The sequence below is a fragment of the Callionymus lyra genome, chromosome 14, assembly GCF_982586985.1.
Source record: "Callionymus lyra chromosome 14, fCalLyr1.hap1.1, whole genome shotgun sequence".
NCBI lineage: Eukaryota > Metazoa > Chordata > Actinopteri > Syngnathiformes > Callionymidae > Callionymus > Callionymus lyra.
In genome coordinates, this window is record NC_141831.1 from 829,625 (window position 1) to 847,913 (window position 18,289).

The window sequence follows — 18,289 nt, forward strand, 5'->3', positions numbered from 1 at the left end:
ACAACAAACTGTTCTTGAGGATCAGAGTTCGTACAAAATCTCATTTATTTTGAATAAAAAAGCAACAAGCGACAGATTTCATTGTTTGTCGACAGTATTTACATTCGTCTTCACGCTGACGCTTCAGTGCGACGACGGCGTGTTCACTCCTGGAGACTCGGATCGTTCCGTCTTCACGGCGTCCACTTGTTGCGAGGAGATCTGGGCGGGGAGCGCCGACGAGGAGGCGGACGAGGGCAGCGACACCACGATGTACTTCTGCAGGGGCCGAGGGGCCGCCAGACCCGCCCCGCCCGACTCCAGCTTCACCAGCGGCTGCAGGGCGGAGGTGGCGCTGGGAACCGTGCTGGTCACTGGAGACGACTGGGAGGAGTTGATGGTGATGACCTGAGGAGAGGTCAGTGTTTCAGAGGTCAGTGTTTCAGAGATCGAGGGTCACGAGATCGAGGGTCACGAGATCGAGGGTCACGAGATCGAGCGTCACGAGATCGAGCGTCACGAGATCGAGCGTCACGAGATCGAGCGTCACGAGATCGAGCGTCACGAGATCGTGCGTCACGAGATCGAGCGTCACGAGATCGAGCGTCACGAGATCGTGCGTCACGAGATCGTGCGTCACGAGATCGAGCGTCACGAGATCGTGCGTCACGAGATCGTGCGTCACGAGATCGAGCGTCACGAGATCGTGCGTCACGAGATCGTGCGTCACGAGATCGAGCGTCACGAGATCGTGCGTCACGAGATCGAGCGTCACGAGATCGTGCGTCACGAGATCGTGCGTCACGAGATCGAGCGTCACGAGATCGAGCGTCACGAGATCGAGCGTCACGAGATCGTGCGTCACGTGATCGAGGGTCACGAGATCGTGCGTCACGAGATCGAGGGTCACGAGATCGTGCGTCACGAGATCGAGGGTCACGAGATCGTGCGTCACGAGATCGAGGGTCACGAGATCGTGCGTCACGAGATCGAGGGTCACGAGATCGTGCGTCACGAGATCGAGGGTCACGAGATCGTGCGTCACGAGATCGAGGGTCACGAGATCGTGCGTCACGTGATCGAGGGTCACGAGATCGTGCGTCACGAGATCGAGGGTCACGAGATCGTGCGTCACGAGATCGAGGGTCACGAGATCGTGCGTCACGAGATCGAGGGTCACGAGATCGTGCGTCACGTGATCGTGCGTCACGAGATCGTGCGTCACGTGATCGAGCGTCACGAGATCGTGCGTCACGAGATCGAGCGTCACGAGATCGAGGGTCACGAGATCGTGCGTCACGTGATCGTGCGTCACGTGATCGTGCGTCACGTGATCGAGGGTCACGAGATCGAGGGTCACGAGATCGAGGGTCACGAGATCGAGGGTCACGAGATCGTGCGTCACGAGATCGTGCGTCACGAGATCGAGGGTCACGAGATCGTGCGTCACGAGATCGAGGGTCACGAGATCGAGGGTCACGAGATCGTGCGTCACGAGATCGAGGGTCACGAGATCGTGCGTCACGAGATCGAGGGTCACGAGATCGAGGGTCACGAGATCGAGGGTCACGAGATCGAGGGTCACGAGATCGAGGGTCACGAGATCGAGGGTCACGAGATCGAGGGTCACGAGATCGAGGTCACGAGATCGAGGGTCACGAGATCGTGCGTCACGAGATCGAGGGTCACGAGATCGAGGGTCACGAGATCGAGGGTCACGAGATCGAGGGTCACGAGATCGAGGGTCACGAGATCAAGGTCACGAGATCGAGGTCACGAGATCGAGGGTCACGAGATCGAGGGTCACGAGATCGAGGGTCACGAGATCGAGGGTCACGAGATCGTGCGTCACGAGATCGAGGGTCACGAGATCGAGGGTCACGAGATCGAGCGTCACGAGATCGAGCGTCACGAGATCGAGGGTCACGAGATCGAGGGTCACGAGATCGAGCGTCACGAGATCGAGGGTCACGAGATCGAGCGTCACGAGATCGAGGGTCACGAGATCGAGGGTCACGAGATCGAGGGTCACGAGATCGTGCGTCACGAGATCGAGGGTCACGAGATCGAGGGTCACGAGATCGAGCGTCACGAGATCGAGCGTCACGAGATCGAGGTCACGAGATCAAGGTCACGAGATCAAGGTCACGAGATCGAGGTCACGAGATCGAGGGTCACGAGATCAAGGTCACGAGATCGAGGTCACGAGATCGAGGTCACGAGATCAAGGTCACGAGATCGAGGTCACGAGATCGAGGGTCACGAGATCAAGGTCACGAGATCGAGGTCACGAGATCAAGGTCACGAGATCGAGGGTCACGAGATCGAGGGTCACGAGATCGAGGGTCACGAGATCGAGGGTCACGAGATCGAGGGTCACGAGATCGAGGGTCACGAGATCGAGGCTCACGTGACTCACCAACTCAAAGTAAGGTCCATCTGGACCCACAAGCGTTTTGAAGGATCCGTGTCTCATGATCGTTTTAGGTTTGGTTCTAAAGCTCGGAGAGAAAACAAAGGCTTCAAGTACCTGCTGAGTCGTGGCTGCTCCGGCACTGGTTGCCATGACGATGTATTTGGTTGCGGGAGGCGAGGGCTGCGATGGAGTGCCGGGTCTCTGGGACATCAGGGTGAGAGAGCTGGGAACCTTGATGATGCTGGGCGTGCGAGGCCCGCCGGAGCCGCTCTGAGTGACGGACAACGTGGGTCTCGGCTGGTCCAGAGAAGAGACGTGAGTGACCGGACGGGCGTCAGGTGACGAGGCGGACGCACCTGTGTGATGGTCAGAGTGGTTCTGTTGACCTGCTGGGCCTGAAGAGCCGCCTGGGTTCTGGCCTTGATCACGTGTGAGCAGAGCGCGGGGCCCAGGTAGCCGTAGTCGGTGCGGTACTGGTCCACGATGTCGGGCTGAGCGCGGATCTTGGCGATGACGCTGGCGCAGTGTTTCTGAAAGAGTCACACGTGAACAACAGTGTTTCTGAAAGAGTCATGTGTGAACAACAGTGTTTCTGAAAGAGTCATGTGTGAACAACAGTGTTTCTGAAAGAGTCACGCGTGAACAACAGTGTTTCTGAAAGAGTCATGTGTGAACAACAGTGTTTCTGAAAGAGTCATGTGTGAACAACAGTGTTTCTGAAAGAGTCATGTGTGAACAACAGTGTTTCTGAAAGAGTCACACGTGAACAACAGTGTTTCTGAAAGAGTCACGCGTGAACAACAGTGTTTCTGAAAGAGTCACGCGTGAACAACAGTGTTTCTGAAAGAGTCACGTGTGAACAACAGTGTTTCTGAAAGAGTCACACGTGAACAACAGTGTTTCTGAAAGAGTCACGCGTGAACAACAGTGTTTCTGAAAGAGTCACACGTTAACAACAGTGTTTCTGAAAGAGTCATGTGTGAACAACAGTGTTTCTGAAAGAGTCACGCGTGAACAACAGTGTTTCTGAAAGAGTCACACGTTAACAACAGTGTTTCTGAAAGAGTCATGCGTGAACAACAGTGTTTCTGAAAGAGTCATGTGTGAACAACAGTGTTTCTGAAAGAGTCACACGTGAACAACAGTGTTTCTGAAAGAGTCACGTGTGAACAACAGTGTTTCTGAAAGAGTCACACGTGAACAACAGTGTTTCTGAAAGAGTCACGCGTGAACAACAGTGTTTCTGAAAGAGTCATGCGTGAACAACAGTGTTTCTGAAAGAGTCACGCGTGAACAACAGTGTTTCTGAAAGAGTCATGTGTGAACAACAGTGTTCCTGAAAGAGTCATGCGTGAACAACAGTGTTTCTGAAAGAGTCACGCGTGAACAACAGTGTTTCTGAAAGAGTCACACGTGAACAACAGTGTTTCTGAAAGAGTCACGCGTGAACAACAGTGTTTCTGAAAGAGTCACGCGTGAACAACAGTGTTTCTGAAAGAGTCACGCGTGAACAACAGTGTTTCTGAAAGAGTCATGTGTGAACAACAGTGTTCCTGAAAGAGTCATGCGTGAACAACAGTGTTTCTGAAAGAGTCATGTGTGAACAACAGTGTTTCTGAAAGAGTCATGCGTGAACAACAGTGTTTCTGAAAGAGTCACACGTGAACAACAGTGTTCCTGAAAGAGTCACGCGTGAACAACAGTGTTTCTGAAAGAGTCACACGTGAACAACAGTGTTCCTGAAAGAGTCACGTGTGAACAACAGTGTTCCTGAAAGAGTCACGCGTGAACAACAGTGTTCCTGAAAGAGTCACGCGTGAACAACAGTGTTTCTGAAAGAGTCACGCGTGAACAACAGTGTTTCTGAAAGAGTCATGCGTGAACAACAGTGTTTCTGAAAGAGTCACGCGTGAACAACAGTGTTTCTGAAAGAGTCATGCGTGAACAACAGTGTTTCTGAAAGAGTCACGCGTGAACAACAGTGTTTCTGAAAGAGTCATGCGTGAACAACAGTGTTTCTGAAAGAGTCACGCGTGAACAACAGTGTTTCTGAAAGAGTCACGCGTGAACAACAGTGTTTCTGAAAGAGTCACGCGTGAACAACAGTGTTTCTGAAAGAGTCACGCGTGAACAACAGTGTTTCTGAAAGAGTCATGTGTGAACAACAGTGTTTCTGAAAGAGTCATGCGTGAACAACAGTGTTTCTGAAAGAGTCATGTGTGAACAACAGTGTTTCTGAAAGAGTCACGCGTGAACAACAGTGTTTCTGAAAGAGTCATGTGTGAACAACAGTGTTTCTGAAAGAGTCATGCGTGAACAACAGTGTTTCTGAAAGAGTCATGCGTGAACAACAGTGTTTCTGAAAGAGTCATGTGTGAACAACAGTGTTTCTGAAAGAGTCACGCGTGAACAACAGTGTTTCTGAAAGAGTCATGCGTGAACAACAGTGTTTCTGAAAGAGTCATGTGTGAACAACAGTGTTTCTGAAAGAGTCACGCGTGAACAACAGTGTTTCTGAAAGAGTCATGTGTGAACAACAGTGTTTCTGAAAGAGTCATGTGTGAACAACAGTGTTTCTGAAAGAGTCATGTGTGAACAACAGTGTTTCTGAAAGAGTCACGCGTGAACAACAGTGTTTCTGAAAGAGTCACGCGTGAACAACAGTGTTTCTGAAAGAGTCATGTGTGAACAACAGTGTTTCTGAAAGAGTCATGCGTGAACAACAGTGTTTCTGAAAGAGTCATGTGTGAACAACAGTGTTTCTGAAAGAGTCACGCGTGAACAACAGTGTTTCTGAAAGAGTCATGTGTGAACAACAGTGTTTCTGAAAGAGTCACGCGTGAACAACAGTGTTTCTGAAAGAGTCATGTGTGAACAACAGTGTTTCTGAAAGAGTCATGCGTGAACAACAGTGTTTCTGAAAGAGTCATGCGTGAACAACAGTGTTTCTGAAAGAGTCATGTGTGAACAACAGTGTTTCTGAAAGAGTCATGCGTGAACAACAGTGTTTCTGAAAGAGTCATGCGTGAACAACAGTGTTTCTGAAAGAGTCATGTGTGAACAACAGTGTTCCTGAAAGAGTCATGTGTGAACAACAGTGTTCCTGAAAGAGTCATGCGTGAACAACAGTGTTTCTGAAAGAGTCATGCGTGAACAACAGTGTTTCTGAAAGAGTCATGCGTGAACAACAGTGTTTCTGAAAGAGTCATGCGTGAACAACAGTGTTTCTGAAAGAGTCATGTGTGAACAACAGTGTTCCTGAAAGAGTCATGTGTGAACAACAGTGTTTCTGAAAGAGTCATGCGTGAACAACAGTGTTCCTGAAAGAGTCATGCGTGAACAACAGTGTTTCTGAAAGAGTCACGCGTGAACAACAGTGTTTCTGAAAGAGTCACGTGTGAACAACAGTGTTTCTGAAAGAGTCATGTGTGAACAACAGTGTTCCTGAAAGAGTCATGCGTGAACAACAGTGTTTCTGAAAGAGTCACGCGTGAACAACAGTGTTTCTGAAAGAGTCACGTGTGAACAACAGTGTTTCTGAAAGAGTCATGTGTGAACAACAGTGTTCCTGAAAGAGTCACGTGTGAACAACAGTGTTTCTGAAAGAGTCACGCGTGAACAACAGTGTTCCTGAAAGAGTCACGTGTGAACAACAGTGTTTCTGAAAGAGTCATGTGTGAACAACAGTGTTTCTGAACAGTTTCTTGGACAGTTTACCAGCAAAAGGCTCTGAACGTGATCGGCTCCGATTTTATCGATGTTGGAGATCATGGGTCCGTCCATCACCGCCCGGATGCGAGCTCCCTCCACCGTGAGCCGCGGCAGCACCAGGGTCTTGATCACCTGCAGGAGCCACAGTTAGGCTGGACCTGAGACCAGGACGGCGTCACTTACATCAGGGCCCAGTTCAGCCAGTCCTGCGATGCAGCCATAACGCGTCGTCCACTGAGTCTTCTCATCGAACCAGCTCTGAGGCGACAGAAACAAGAATCTTTCACTTTTACAGCAGATGTTCATCAGAGGTTCTGAAGACGATCCATGATCAAGTCATCATGTCGAGAGTCTCAACAACCCTCAGTAACACAACTGCTCCCATAATGCTTTTCAACACCAGCTGTGGATGACTTTGAATTAAACACAGTATTGTTACGACAGCCGTCACTAGATCCGTGTAGAAATGCATCATGTGAGATAAGTGTTGAGGTGTGTGTGTGTGTGTGTAAGGTAAGGTAAGGTAAGGTAAGGTAAAACTTTATTGATCCCTCAGGAGGTCTCCTTTGGGAAATTGTTTTTTACCAATAGCCAGCAATTTTTCATAAACAATAAAAAAAATAATACATAAAAAATAAAGTAAGAAGAACATAAAGAGGAAGAACAAGATGACACAATCTAAGTCTAAAGACAAAGACAAAGAACATAGGTCAAGGAAAAAACAAAACAAAAAAACAACAAAGACAAAGATACAAAGACTAACATGGAACAGAACATCCAGATACTCTCACTCCACTCCTGCCCCCGAACTCAGAATTGTACAATTTAATAGCCCGAGGGATGAATGAGTCCCTGAGTCTATTTGTTTTGCACCTGGGTAGGAGCATTCGTGCACTCATTCTGCTTCTCTGCTCACTGATGACAGTGTTCAGAGGATGACTGTCATCATCCATGATGGACAGCAGTTTGTTCAACGACATCCTCTCAGCAACTGTCACCAGTGAGTCCAGCTTCATTCCAACCACAGAACCAGCCCTCCTGATCAACCTGTCCAACCTGTTGACACTCCTCTTGGACACATTTCCACATTGCTGTGTGTGTGTGTGTGTGCGTGAGTGTGTGTGTGTAATTAAATGACATGTTCGTAAACGTATAATCTAAACATTATTGTGTGAAGAACAGTGACGTCGCAGGAGTTGAACCAGCACACGAGCAGTTCAGGTGAGACCAGAGGTTGCAGGTCAAACATTTGGACTGACCTTGGTGAAGGTCTTGGTGATGCGAGACTGGATGTTGTTGGTGGTGGTGCTGAAGGTCTTGCAGCACTGAGCCATGAGGCGAGCGGCGAAGTCCCTCAGCGCCCAGTGGTTGTCGACGTCCGGCCTCAGACACAGCTGCTTACTGACGATGCAGGTCACCACGGCGGGGATGAGCTCGTGCAGCTGCACCAGGAGACAGGAAGTCGGTGGCTGATCTAGAGCGTGTGACGTGTCGTGGTCTCACATATTTCTCCAGGTAGAGAGTGGGGTTGTCCATCAGAGCTTTGACCATCCGCATCAGGTAGATGAGCAGAGCCAGGTTGTTCTGCACCACGTTGACACGAACCTGTGGAGAGTGGAGTCAGTACAGCTGCTGGGATCCCGTGAGGAGCCTCGACTCACCCCTTCAGATATAAAGGTGCTGAATCTGGGCAGCATCTGGTACAAGCCCGGGTCTGTGGCGATGCTCTGCAGGGCTTCCTGAAGAGAAGGTCAGTCACCACATGCGATCAGACACGGAATACAAACGATTCTGCGAGCACAACAAACTAGATTTATCTGAACACGATCGTTTAACTGGTTGTCCCAGCTACCTCGGGTGAGAGGCGGGGGACCCTCTGAACAGGTTACCAGCCTGACATACGCAGACCATTAAGAGACCATAGAAAACTACAAACAGGAGAAACAAAGGTGAACCTTCTGTCCGAGGCGTCTCACCAACACCACACGTGTCTCTACATTTAAGTCAACAAAACACACGATGATACACACTAGGGCTGCAGGATATATCGGAAAAATATTGATATTGTATTGGCACGTGCGATATGCATATTGAAAACATGTGCGATCATTTATCAATTTATTTTTTACATTTCATTGATCAATCAGTAAAATCAATCATTCCTTAAATGCAAACTTCGACCAATCAGTGTCACGTTCTGTAAAGTTGTAAATTTGTACTTCTATGTCTCGTTGTTGTTTACGTCTCCGTCTGTGAACTGTGCGGCTTGTTAGGCTCGACGCGTATTGCTGGCCTGGCTCAGTATTTACACAGAAGTAATACTAACTTATGATCTAGTCAAACACTAGTGATCCAGTGAAGTAATACTAACTTATGATCTAGTCAAACACTAGTGATCCAGTGAAGTAATACTAACTTATGATCTAGTCAAACACTAGTGATCCAGTGAAGTAATACTAACTTATGATCTAGTCAAACACTAGTGATCCAGTGAAGTAATACTAACTTATGATCTAGTCAAACACTAGTGATCCAGTGAAGTAATACTAACTTATGATCTAGTCAAACACTAGTGATCCAGTGAAGTAATACTAACTTGTGATCTAGTCAAACACTAGTGATCCAGTGAAGTAATACTAACTTGTGATCTAGTCAAACACTAGTGATCCAGTGAAGTAATACTAACTTGTGATCTAGTCAAACACTAGTGATCCAGTGAAGTAATACTAACTTATGATCTAGTCAAACACTAGTGATCCAGTGAAGTAATACTAACTTATGATCTAGTCAAACACTAGTGATCCAGTGAAGTAATACTAACTTATGATCTAGTCAAACACTAGTGATCCAGTGAAGTAATACTAACTTGTGATCTAGTCAAACACTAGTGATCCAGTGAAGTAATACTAACTTGTGATCTAGTCAAACACTAGTGATCCAGTGAAGTAATACTAACTTGTGATCTAGTCAAACACTAGTGATCCAGTGAAGTAATACTAACTTGTGATCTAGTCAAACACTAGTGATCCAGTGAAGTAATACTAACTTATGATCTAGTCAAACACTAGTGATCCAGTGAAGTAATACTAACTTATGATCTAGTCAAACACTAGTGATCCAGTGAAGTAATACTAACTTATGATCTAGTCAAACACTAGTGATCCAGTGAAGTAATACTAACTTATGATCTAGTCAAACACTAGTGATCCAGTGAAGTAATACTAACTTATGATCTCGTCAAACACTAGTGATCCAGTGAAGTAATACTAACTTATGATCTAGTCAAACACTAGTGATCCAGTGAAGTAATACTAACTTATGATCTAGTCAAACACTAGTGATCCAGTGAAGTAATACTAACTTATGATCTAGTCAAACACTAGTGATCCAGTGAAGTAATACTAACTTATGATCTAGTCAAACACTAGTGATCCAGTGAAGTAATACTAACTTATGATCTAGTCAAACACTAGTGATCCAGTGAAGTAATACTAACTTATGATCTAGTCAAACACTAGTGATCCAGTGAAGTAATACTAACTTATGATCTAGTCAAACACTAGTGATCCAGTGAAGTAATACTAACTTATGATCTAGTCAAACACTAGTGATCCAGTGAAGTAATACTAACTTATGATCTAGTCAAACACTAGTGATCCAGTGAAGTAATACTAACTTATGATCTAGTCAAACACTAGTGATCCAGTGAAGTAATACTAACTTATGATCTAGTCAAACACTAGTGATCCAGTGAAGTAATACTAACTTATGATCTAGTCAAACACTAGTGATCCAGTGAAGTAATACTAACTTATGATCTAGTCAAACACTAGTGATCCAGTGAAGTAATACTAACTTATGATCTAGTCAAACACTAGTGATCCAGTGAAGTAATACTAACTTATGATCTAGTCAAACACTAGTGATCCAGTGAAGTAATACTAACTTATGATCTAGTCAAACACTAGTGATCCAGTGAAGTAATACTAACTTATGATCTAGTCAAACACTAGTGATCCAGTCACTCGTCTCTTTCAACCTCCTTTGTTAAAGCAACATATTGAAAGAACTTTTCATCTCGTCTCAGTTGTTTTCTTGGACAGATTGCAGCCCGAACACCGGATGATTTATGACGACGGTGAAATGTCTCGCTGCTCATTTGGATTCAAGAAGCTTCAGCAGCAACAAGTCACGACCAGGAGGACGTTGGTAAAGCTTACATAACATGAAGTGTAAGTTTAAACCCCCCCAACAGGATCTTATAGCTGCAGTGCAGGTCTTGACAAGTTCTGTTACTGGGAACACGTTGTTCAGAAAACACTCGGTTCATGTAAAGAACTAAATGACTTGCAGTGAAACATCACAGTTGTGAATAAACAATATAGGGATTGTCGTCATCAACGGCTCACACAAGTGTGTAGCACTTACAGCTCTCTTGGCTTCACATGAACCCACACATGCTTCTGTGATCTCCTTGTAGTAGAGCTGCTGCTCCACCGACAGCTCGTGAGTGCTGCGAGGCTTCAGCCGGATCAGGCCCTTGTCCTTCCCTGCACAACAACCACACTGTCATGACAGCAGCTTCATCATGGCACGGATCCAACCTTTGCCGTCAGCAGGAGTCGACCCTTGACCTTTGCCTTGGATCTTCACTTCGTCCTCCTGACCGGGCTTGACCACCTTCAGCGGCTCCGTGGACTCTGCCTTCTGCTGCTCCTTCGGGGCTGAACACGTGGACCAAGATAAAGAAGTCATTGAAGGGCTGATGCATTCAAGGACAGATATATTCTTTAAATAAGAATTTATATTCAAACACTAGAATTAAAATGAATGTGACGTCAGCATTTACTGTAGTTTTCAAGTCATTCCTTTTATTTCACGCTTTTAGTTTTTTATGGTTGTCGTTTATTTTCCTTTATCCCTTATGTTGTCTCTGGGTCAAAGGTCAACAACCTCCCTGGTTGTTATAATTACATAAGAAGTGGTGGAGGTTGTTGACCTTTGACCCAGAGACAACGCAAAGGGTTAAAGGATGTTTTGATAAAGTTTGGTTGAATGTGTTGTTGTTATTCAACAGGTTTTTGTGATCATTAATTCAAACCGTGACTTTTGTGCAGAAAAAACATCGAAGAACAGCAACAACGGTTGTTTGCAGACGAAGACTCGTGTCTCACCGGGCGGAGGATTCTCAGGGATTGATGGTTGAACTCCTTCAATACTTAACCAATGAGCTGGAGGCAGAAGAACAAGTTACACACACTTCAGCGTCGCGTGAGAACAACTCGTGAACCTTTCAGGGAGACGTCTAGAGGAACTCTGGGAAGCGGCGTGTTGATGATGTCACTCAGATCCACTTCCTTCTCTTCGTAGAAGTGAAGCTCTCGCCCGCCGCCGCTCGCGAAGCGAAAGGGAATAAAGTCTTGAGACTGGAAACCATAGAGTGGCTGTTGCAGGAAAGAGACATGGGTTTATATTTTGAAATGGAAGAGTAACAGATGAAGATCATCTTCAAATGTCAATCATCGACTTAAACAAGTGACACTGATTTTCTTTTCTCTTTAATCTTCGTTTGTAAAGTGATCTTGAGCTTCATCTGTTCAAAGTGAGAAATTGTGAAATAATCTTTCAATGTTGAAGATTTTTCCTTTTCATACATTTACATGGAATGACGTTTGGATATTCAAAATATAAGGTACATGACGATTACCTTAAGCAGGAAACTTACCTCCACGTTTTTCATTTTCAGAGCATTATCGATGTCACTAGTGGTTAGTTTACGTCTCTTTCCATGATGCATGAACTTAAGGGCATCCTGAGGAAGAGAACAAATATGGATTCTTGAAGATCAAACTGGTACAAGAAACAAACTTTCATCATTTGCATCACAGAACTTGGAGAAATATTTACAACTTCTTGACTTCAAACTATCACTTTAACTCATGACAACAAAGTGATGACAATCATCGTCACGCATTTTGTTTTAGTGACAATTTGATAAAACACTGGAGATGACGGATCAATACACGGTGAGGTTGAACCAAGCGTCTCATTGATTCAACTTCAGTGATGTGTTCGAGATAATCTTGCTCTTAATAATGAATTGTTTTAATCAGGCCACAACATAACATGAGGTAGAACGGCTCATTAACAAAACATCCCTGTACACGTCCAATGGAAGGACGATTGAGTACAAAACTGTTCCTACTTGTGTGATTTCTTTTATTCTGTAGCTGACTTCTTCGCTCAGAGCGACGCAGCTCTCCTCCTGCAACTGTCCGACGCCCACAGACTCCGCCATGGCCTTCATGGACTCTGTAGGAAGAACCACCGAACACGGCTTCTGCCGCCGCTCCTCTGCCATGGCTGGAGAAACAAGACGTCAACATTTGTCCTACAAATCAACATGTTGCCAACAATCTCTGCATTAATGTTATCTCCAGTAACCTGACATGTAGAAGCCATAGATCAGTACCAACTTTAATCTCCGAACACGAGTCCAGAACAGGATAATCATAATTGTAATGCAATTATTTTCTTCATCATATTCTATATTCCTCTGGATGACCACAAGAATGGGTGAAATTAACGTTTCAACTTGGCGACGACTTTAATAAGCAGTAGACAAAAGACACAAAAGATTTTCTTTTGAATAATCGAATATGTTTGGATTTTAAACGTCAATGTAAACACGTTGAACCACAGACAGAATAACAATGTTCAGCACAAACACACATGTAAGATGCTTCATAAGCACGTGTTTTTAACTTTGATAAACTCCCTGTGATACTTTTATTAGTACTCGATTATTATTGACTTATTTTAACTAAAGCGGTAGTTAGCATAGATGCTACACAACTAGCTTCAGTGAACGTTTTTACCTGAAACTGCTCTTTTTTGTTCGGTTAGACGCAGAGTTGCTGAAATTCCAGCAGCAACAGCTAATGTGCAGAAGTGCAGTTGTTCCGCAACGACAAGCTTTCATTCAAAAGAGTCATATTTCAACAGAAACAGCACAAGTTGTGTGGATTGAGACGTTCGGTACAGATTTAGCGCTTGTATTCCGTCGCCATTTTGAATGACGCCCAAGTCGAACTCTCGCGAGATCGTGGAAAACCAGCAGAGTTTTATCTGCTTATAAATGTTTATCGTACGAGTTATAAACTATTTCTTACGACTGGAATCTCTTTTTAAAATAAGATTTGCGTATTTGACTCCATTATTTAAATATATAAAAGTAGTGATGGCAGCCAGACAGAGACAATCGATCACAGATCAGATTTCAAACGGCTAGATATTTTTGACCGGATATGACGTCATCGTTATCGCTTGCAAAACACTATTAAATTTAACAACTAACATTACATAAAACACGAAATTAAAATAAATAGTTGTAAAGTAATTAAGCTATTAACGACCATCAAGTGATTCGTAAAGAAAAAAGAAAACTTTATATACTAAAAAATATATATTTTTCACTATTTGTCGAAAAAAACCTGGTTATTTATCATGATTTCTGTTTCAATTACATAAACACCAACATAAACACAAACACCAACATAAACACCAACATAAACACAAACACCAACATAAACACAAACACCAACATAAACACCAACATAAACACAAACACCAACATAAACACCAACATAAACACAAACACCAACATAAACACAAACATAAACACAAACACCAACATAAACACAAACATAAACACAGTAACATATCTGTTTTAAAAATAATTTTGATTTAATATAAATGTTTTGATCAACGTCTGGTGTCATATTAACTGAGAGTAAATGAAAGTATGTCATGATAACATTCAGGAGTAACTTCATTTCAAAAGTAAATAATAAAATAGAAATCATTCAAAATCTATCGTTAATGTGCGCACTCTCGTGGTGAGTTACGGTACTGCAGGTTCTCTGTCAACTGATCGATCAGAAGAAATATTGACTCTTTAAGACACTTTAGACATTTAGAGACTTTAGAGACTTTAGAGACTTTAGAGACTTTAGAGACTTTAGAGACTTTAGACCAGTGGTTCTTAACCTGGTTCGATGGAACATTAAGGGGTTCAGTGAGTCGGTCGCAGGGGTTCAGAGGTCAAGACATCATAATTATGGTAGAACTTCATGACACTCTTGACCTTCACTGGCTGAAGATCATGTTTCTCTGTTTGTTCAACCAGTGAAGTTAGTGCTCAGTAGTACAAGTACAACTGTCATGGTAGTACTAGTGTGATTACTTGTTAGTACTTTAATACATACTAACTATGTTGTGAAAAAGAAGAAAGTGTTTGAATATGTACAACATGGATTCACATGTATACTGATGAGTGAGTACTATCTGATGAGTGAGTACTATCTGATGAGTGAGAACTATCTGATGAGTTAGTACTATCTGATGAGTGAGTACTATCTGATGAGTGAGTACTATCTGATGAGTGAGAACTATCTGATGAGTGAGTACTATCTGATGAGTGAGAACTATCTGATGAGTGAGTACTATCTGATGAGTGAGAACTATCTGATGAGTGAGTACTATCTGATGAGTGAGAACTATCTGATGAGTGAGTACTATCTGATGAGTGAGAACTATCTGATGAGTGAGTACTATCTGATGAGTGAGTACTATCTGATGAGTGAGTACTATCTGATGAGTGAGAACTATCTGATGAGTGAGTACTATCTGATGAGTGAGAACTATCTGATGAGTGAGTACTATCTGATGAGTGAGTACCATCTGATGAGTGAGTACTATCTGATGAGTGAGAACTATCTGATGAGTGAGTACTATCTGATGAGTGAGAACTATCTGATGAGTGAGTACTATCTGATGAGTGAGTACTATCTGATGAGTGAGTACTATCTGATGAGTGAGAACTATCTGATGAGTGAGTACTATCTGATGAGTGAGAACTATCTGATGAGTGAGTACTATCTGATGAGTGAGAACTATCTGATGAGTGAGTACTATCTGATGAGTGAGTACCATCTGATGAGTGAGTACTATCTGATGAGTGAGTACTATCTGATGAGTGAGTACTATCTGATGAGTGAGAACTATCTGATGAGTGAGTACTATCTGATGAGTGAGTACTATCTGATGAGTGAGAACTATCTGATGAGTGAGTACTATCTGATGAGTGAGAACTATCTGATGAGTGAGTACTATCTGATGAGTGAGTACCATCTGATGAGTGAGTACTATCTGATGAGTGAGTACTATCTGATGAGTGAGTACTATCTGATAAGTGAGTACCATCTGATGAGTGAGTACCATCTGATGAGTGAGAACTATCTGATGAGTGAGTACTATCTGATGAGTGAGTACTCTCTGATGAGTGAGTACTATCTGATGAGTGAGTACTATCTGATGAGTGAGTACTCTCTGATGAGTGAGTACTATCTGATGAGTGAGTACTATATGATGAGTGAGTACTATCTGATGAGTGAGTACTATCTGATGAGTGAGAACCATCTGATGAGTGAGTACCATCTGATGAGTGAGTACTATCTGATGAGTGAATACTATCTGATGAGTGAGTACTATCTGATGAGTGAGAACTATCTGATGAGTCAGTACCATCTGATGAGTGAGTACTATCTGATGAGTGAGTACTATCTGATGAGTGAGAACTATCTGATGAGTGAGTACTATCTGATGAGTGAGTACTATCTGATGAGTGAGTACCATCTGATGAGTGAGTACTATCTGATGAGTGAGTACTATCTGATGAGTGAGAACTATCTGATGAGTGAGAACTATCTGATGAGTGAGTACTATCTGATGAGTGAGTACTATCTGATGAGTGAGTACTATCTGATGAGTGAGAACTATCTGATGAGTGAGAACTATCTGATGAGTGAGTACTATCTGATGAGTGAGAACTATCTGATGAGTGAGTACCATCTGATGAGTGAGTACTATCTGATGAGTGAGTACTATCTGATGAGTGAGTACTATCTGATGAGTGAGAACTATCTGATGAGTGAGAACTATCTGATGAGTGAGAACTATCTGATGAGTGAGTACTATCTGATGAGTGAGAACTATCTGATGAGTGAGTATTATCTGATGAGTGAGTACTATCTGATGAGTGAGTACCATCTGATGAGTGAGTACTATCTGATGAGTGAGTACTATCTGATGAGTGAGAACTATCTGATGAGTGAGTACTATCTGATGAGTGAGTACTATCTGATGAGTGAGAACTATCTGATGAGTGAGTACTATCTGATGAGTGAGTACTATCTGATGAGTGAGTACTATCTGATGATTGAGAACTATCTGATGAGTGAGTACTATCTGATGAGTGAGTACTATCTGATGAGTGAGAACTATCTGATGAGTGAGTACCATCTGATGAGTGAGTACTATCTGATGAGTGAGTACTATCTGATGAGTGAGTACTATCTGATGAGTGAGTATTATCTGATGAGTGAGAACTATCTGATGAGTGAGAACTATCTGATGAGTGAGTACTATCTGATGAGTGAGAACTATCTGATGAGTGAGTATTATCTGATGAGTGAGTACTATCTGATGAGTGAGTACTATCTGATGAGTGAGAACCATCTGATGAGTGAGTACCATCTGATGAGTGAGTACTATCTGATGAGTGAGTACTATCTGATGAGTGAGAACTATCTGATGAGTGAGTACTCTCTGATGAGTGAGAACTATCTGATGAGTGAGTACTATCTGATGAGTGAGAACTATCTGATGAGTGAGTACCATCTGATGAGTGAGTACTATCTGATGAGTGAGTACTATCTGATGAGTGAGTACTATCTGATGAGTGAGAACTATCTGATGAGTGAGAACTATCTGATGAGTGAGTACTATCTGATGAGTGAGAACTATCTGATGAGTGAGTATTATTTGATGAGTGAGAACTATCTGATGAGTGAGTATTATCTGATGAGTGAGAACTATCTGATGAGTGAGAACTATCTGATGAGTGAGTACTATCTGATGAGTGAGTATTATCTGATGAGTGAGAACTATCTGATGAGTGAGAACTATCTGATGAGTGAGAACTATCTGATGAGTGAGTACTATCTGATGAGTGAGAACTATCTGATGAGTGAGTATTATTTGATGAGTGAGAACTATCTGATGAGTGAGTATTATCTGATGAGTGAGAACTATCTGATGAGTGAGAACTATCTGATGAGTGAGAACTATCTGATGAGTGAGTACTATCTGATGAGTGAGTACTATCTGATGAGTGAGTATTATCTGATGAGTGAGAACTATCTGATGAGTGAGTACTATCTGATGAGTGAGTACTATCTGATGAGTGAGAACTATCTGATGAGTGAGAACTATCTGATGAGTGAGTACTATCTGATGAGTGAGAACTATCTGATGAGTGAGTATTATCTGATGAGTGAGTACTATCTGATGAGTGAGTACTATCTGATGAGTGAGTACTATCTGATGAGTGAGAACTATCTGATGAGTGAGTATTATCTGATGAGTGAGTACTATCTGATGAGTGAGTACTATCTGATGAGTGAGAACTATCTGATGAGTGAGTACCATCTGATGAGTGAGTACTATCTGATGAGTGAGTACTATCTGATGAGTGAGAACTATCTGATGAGTGAGAACTATCTGATGAGTGAGTACTATCTGATGAGTGAGAACTATCTGATGAGTGAGTATTATCTGATGAGTGAGTACTATCTGATGAGTGAGTACTATCTGATGAGTGAGAACTATCTGATGAGTGAGTACCATCTGATGAGTGAGTACTATCTGATGAGTGAGTACTATCTGATGAGTGAGAACTATCTGATGAGTGAGTATTATCTGATGAGTGAGTACTATCTGATGAGTGAGAACTATCTGATGAGTGAGTACCATCTGATGAGTGAGTCCTATCTGATGAGTGAGTACTATCTGATGAGTGAGAACTATCTGATGAGTGAGTACTATCTGATGAGTGAGTACTATCTGATGAGTGAGAACTATCTGATGAGTGAGTATTATCTGATGAGTGAGTACTATCTGATGAGTGAGTACTATCTGATGAGTGAGTATTATCTGATGAGTGAGTACTATCTGATGAGTGAGAACTATCTGATGAGTGAGTACCATCTGATGAGTGAGTACTATCTGATGAGTGAGTACTATCTGATGAGTGAGAACTATCTGATGAGTGAGTACTATCTG

The 18,289-nt window shown here is 43.3% G+C and overlaps 1 protein-coding gene across 2 annotated transcripts; it reads right to left on the minus strand.

The window, feature by feature from the left end:
* Positions 1 to 36: 36 nt before the first annotated feature.
* taf6 (TAF6 RNA polymerase II, TATA box binding protein (TBP)-associated factor) lies at positions 37 to 13,169 on the minus strand. Of its 2 annotated transcripts, none has more exons than XM_087807934.1 (15): positions 12,985 to 13,169; positions 12,312 to 12,469; positions 11,832 to 11,918; positions 11,397 to 11,550; positions 11,281 to 11,337; positions 10,741 to 10,830; positions 10,535 to 10,656; positions 7,768 to 7,845; positions 7,610 to 7,711; positions 7,366 to 7,548; positions 6,290 to 6,364; positions 6,113 to 6,238; positions 2,752 to 2,925; positions 2,510 to 2,692; positions 37 to 387 (listed from the first exon to the last, which is right to left on the minus strand). In XM_087807934.1, the coding sequence occupies exons 2-15, from the start codon at positions 12,465 to 12,467 to the stop codon at positions 124 to 126; spliced, it is 1,851 nt and encodes a 616-aa protein (XP_087664060.1). In that variant the 5' UTR covers positions 12,468 to 12,469; positions 12,985 to 13,169; the 3' UTR covers positions 37 to 123. The 2 variants fall into 2 exon arrangements, with proteins under 2 accessions (XP_087664060.1, XP_087664059.1); XM_087807933.1 differs by having other exon boundaries at positions 10,711 to 10,830.
* Positions 13,170 to 18,289: the final 5,120 nt, after the last annotated feature.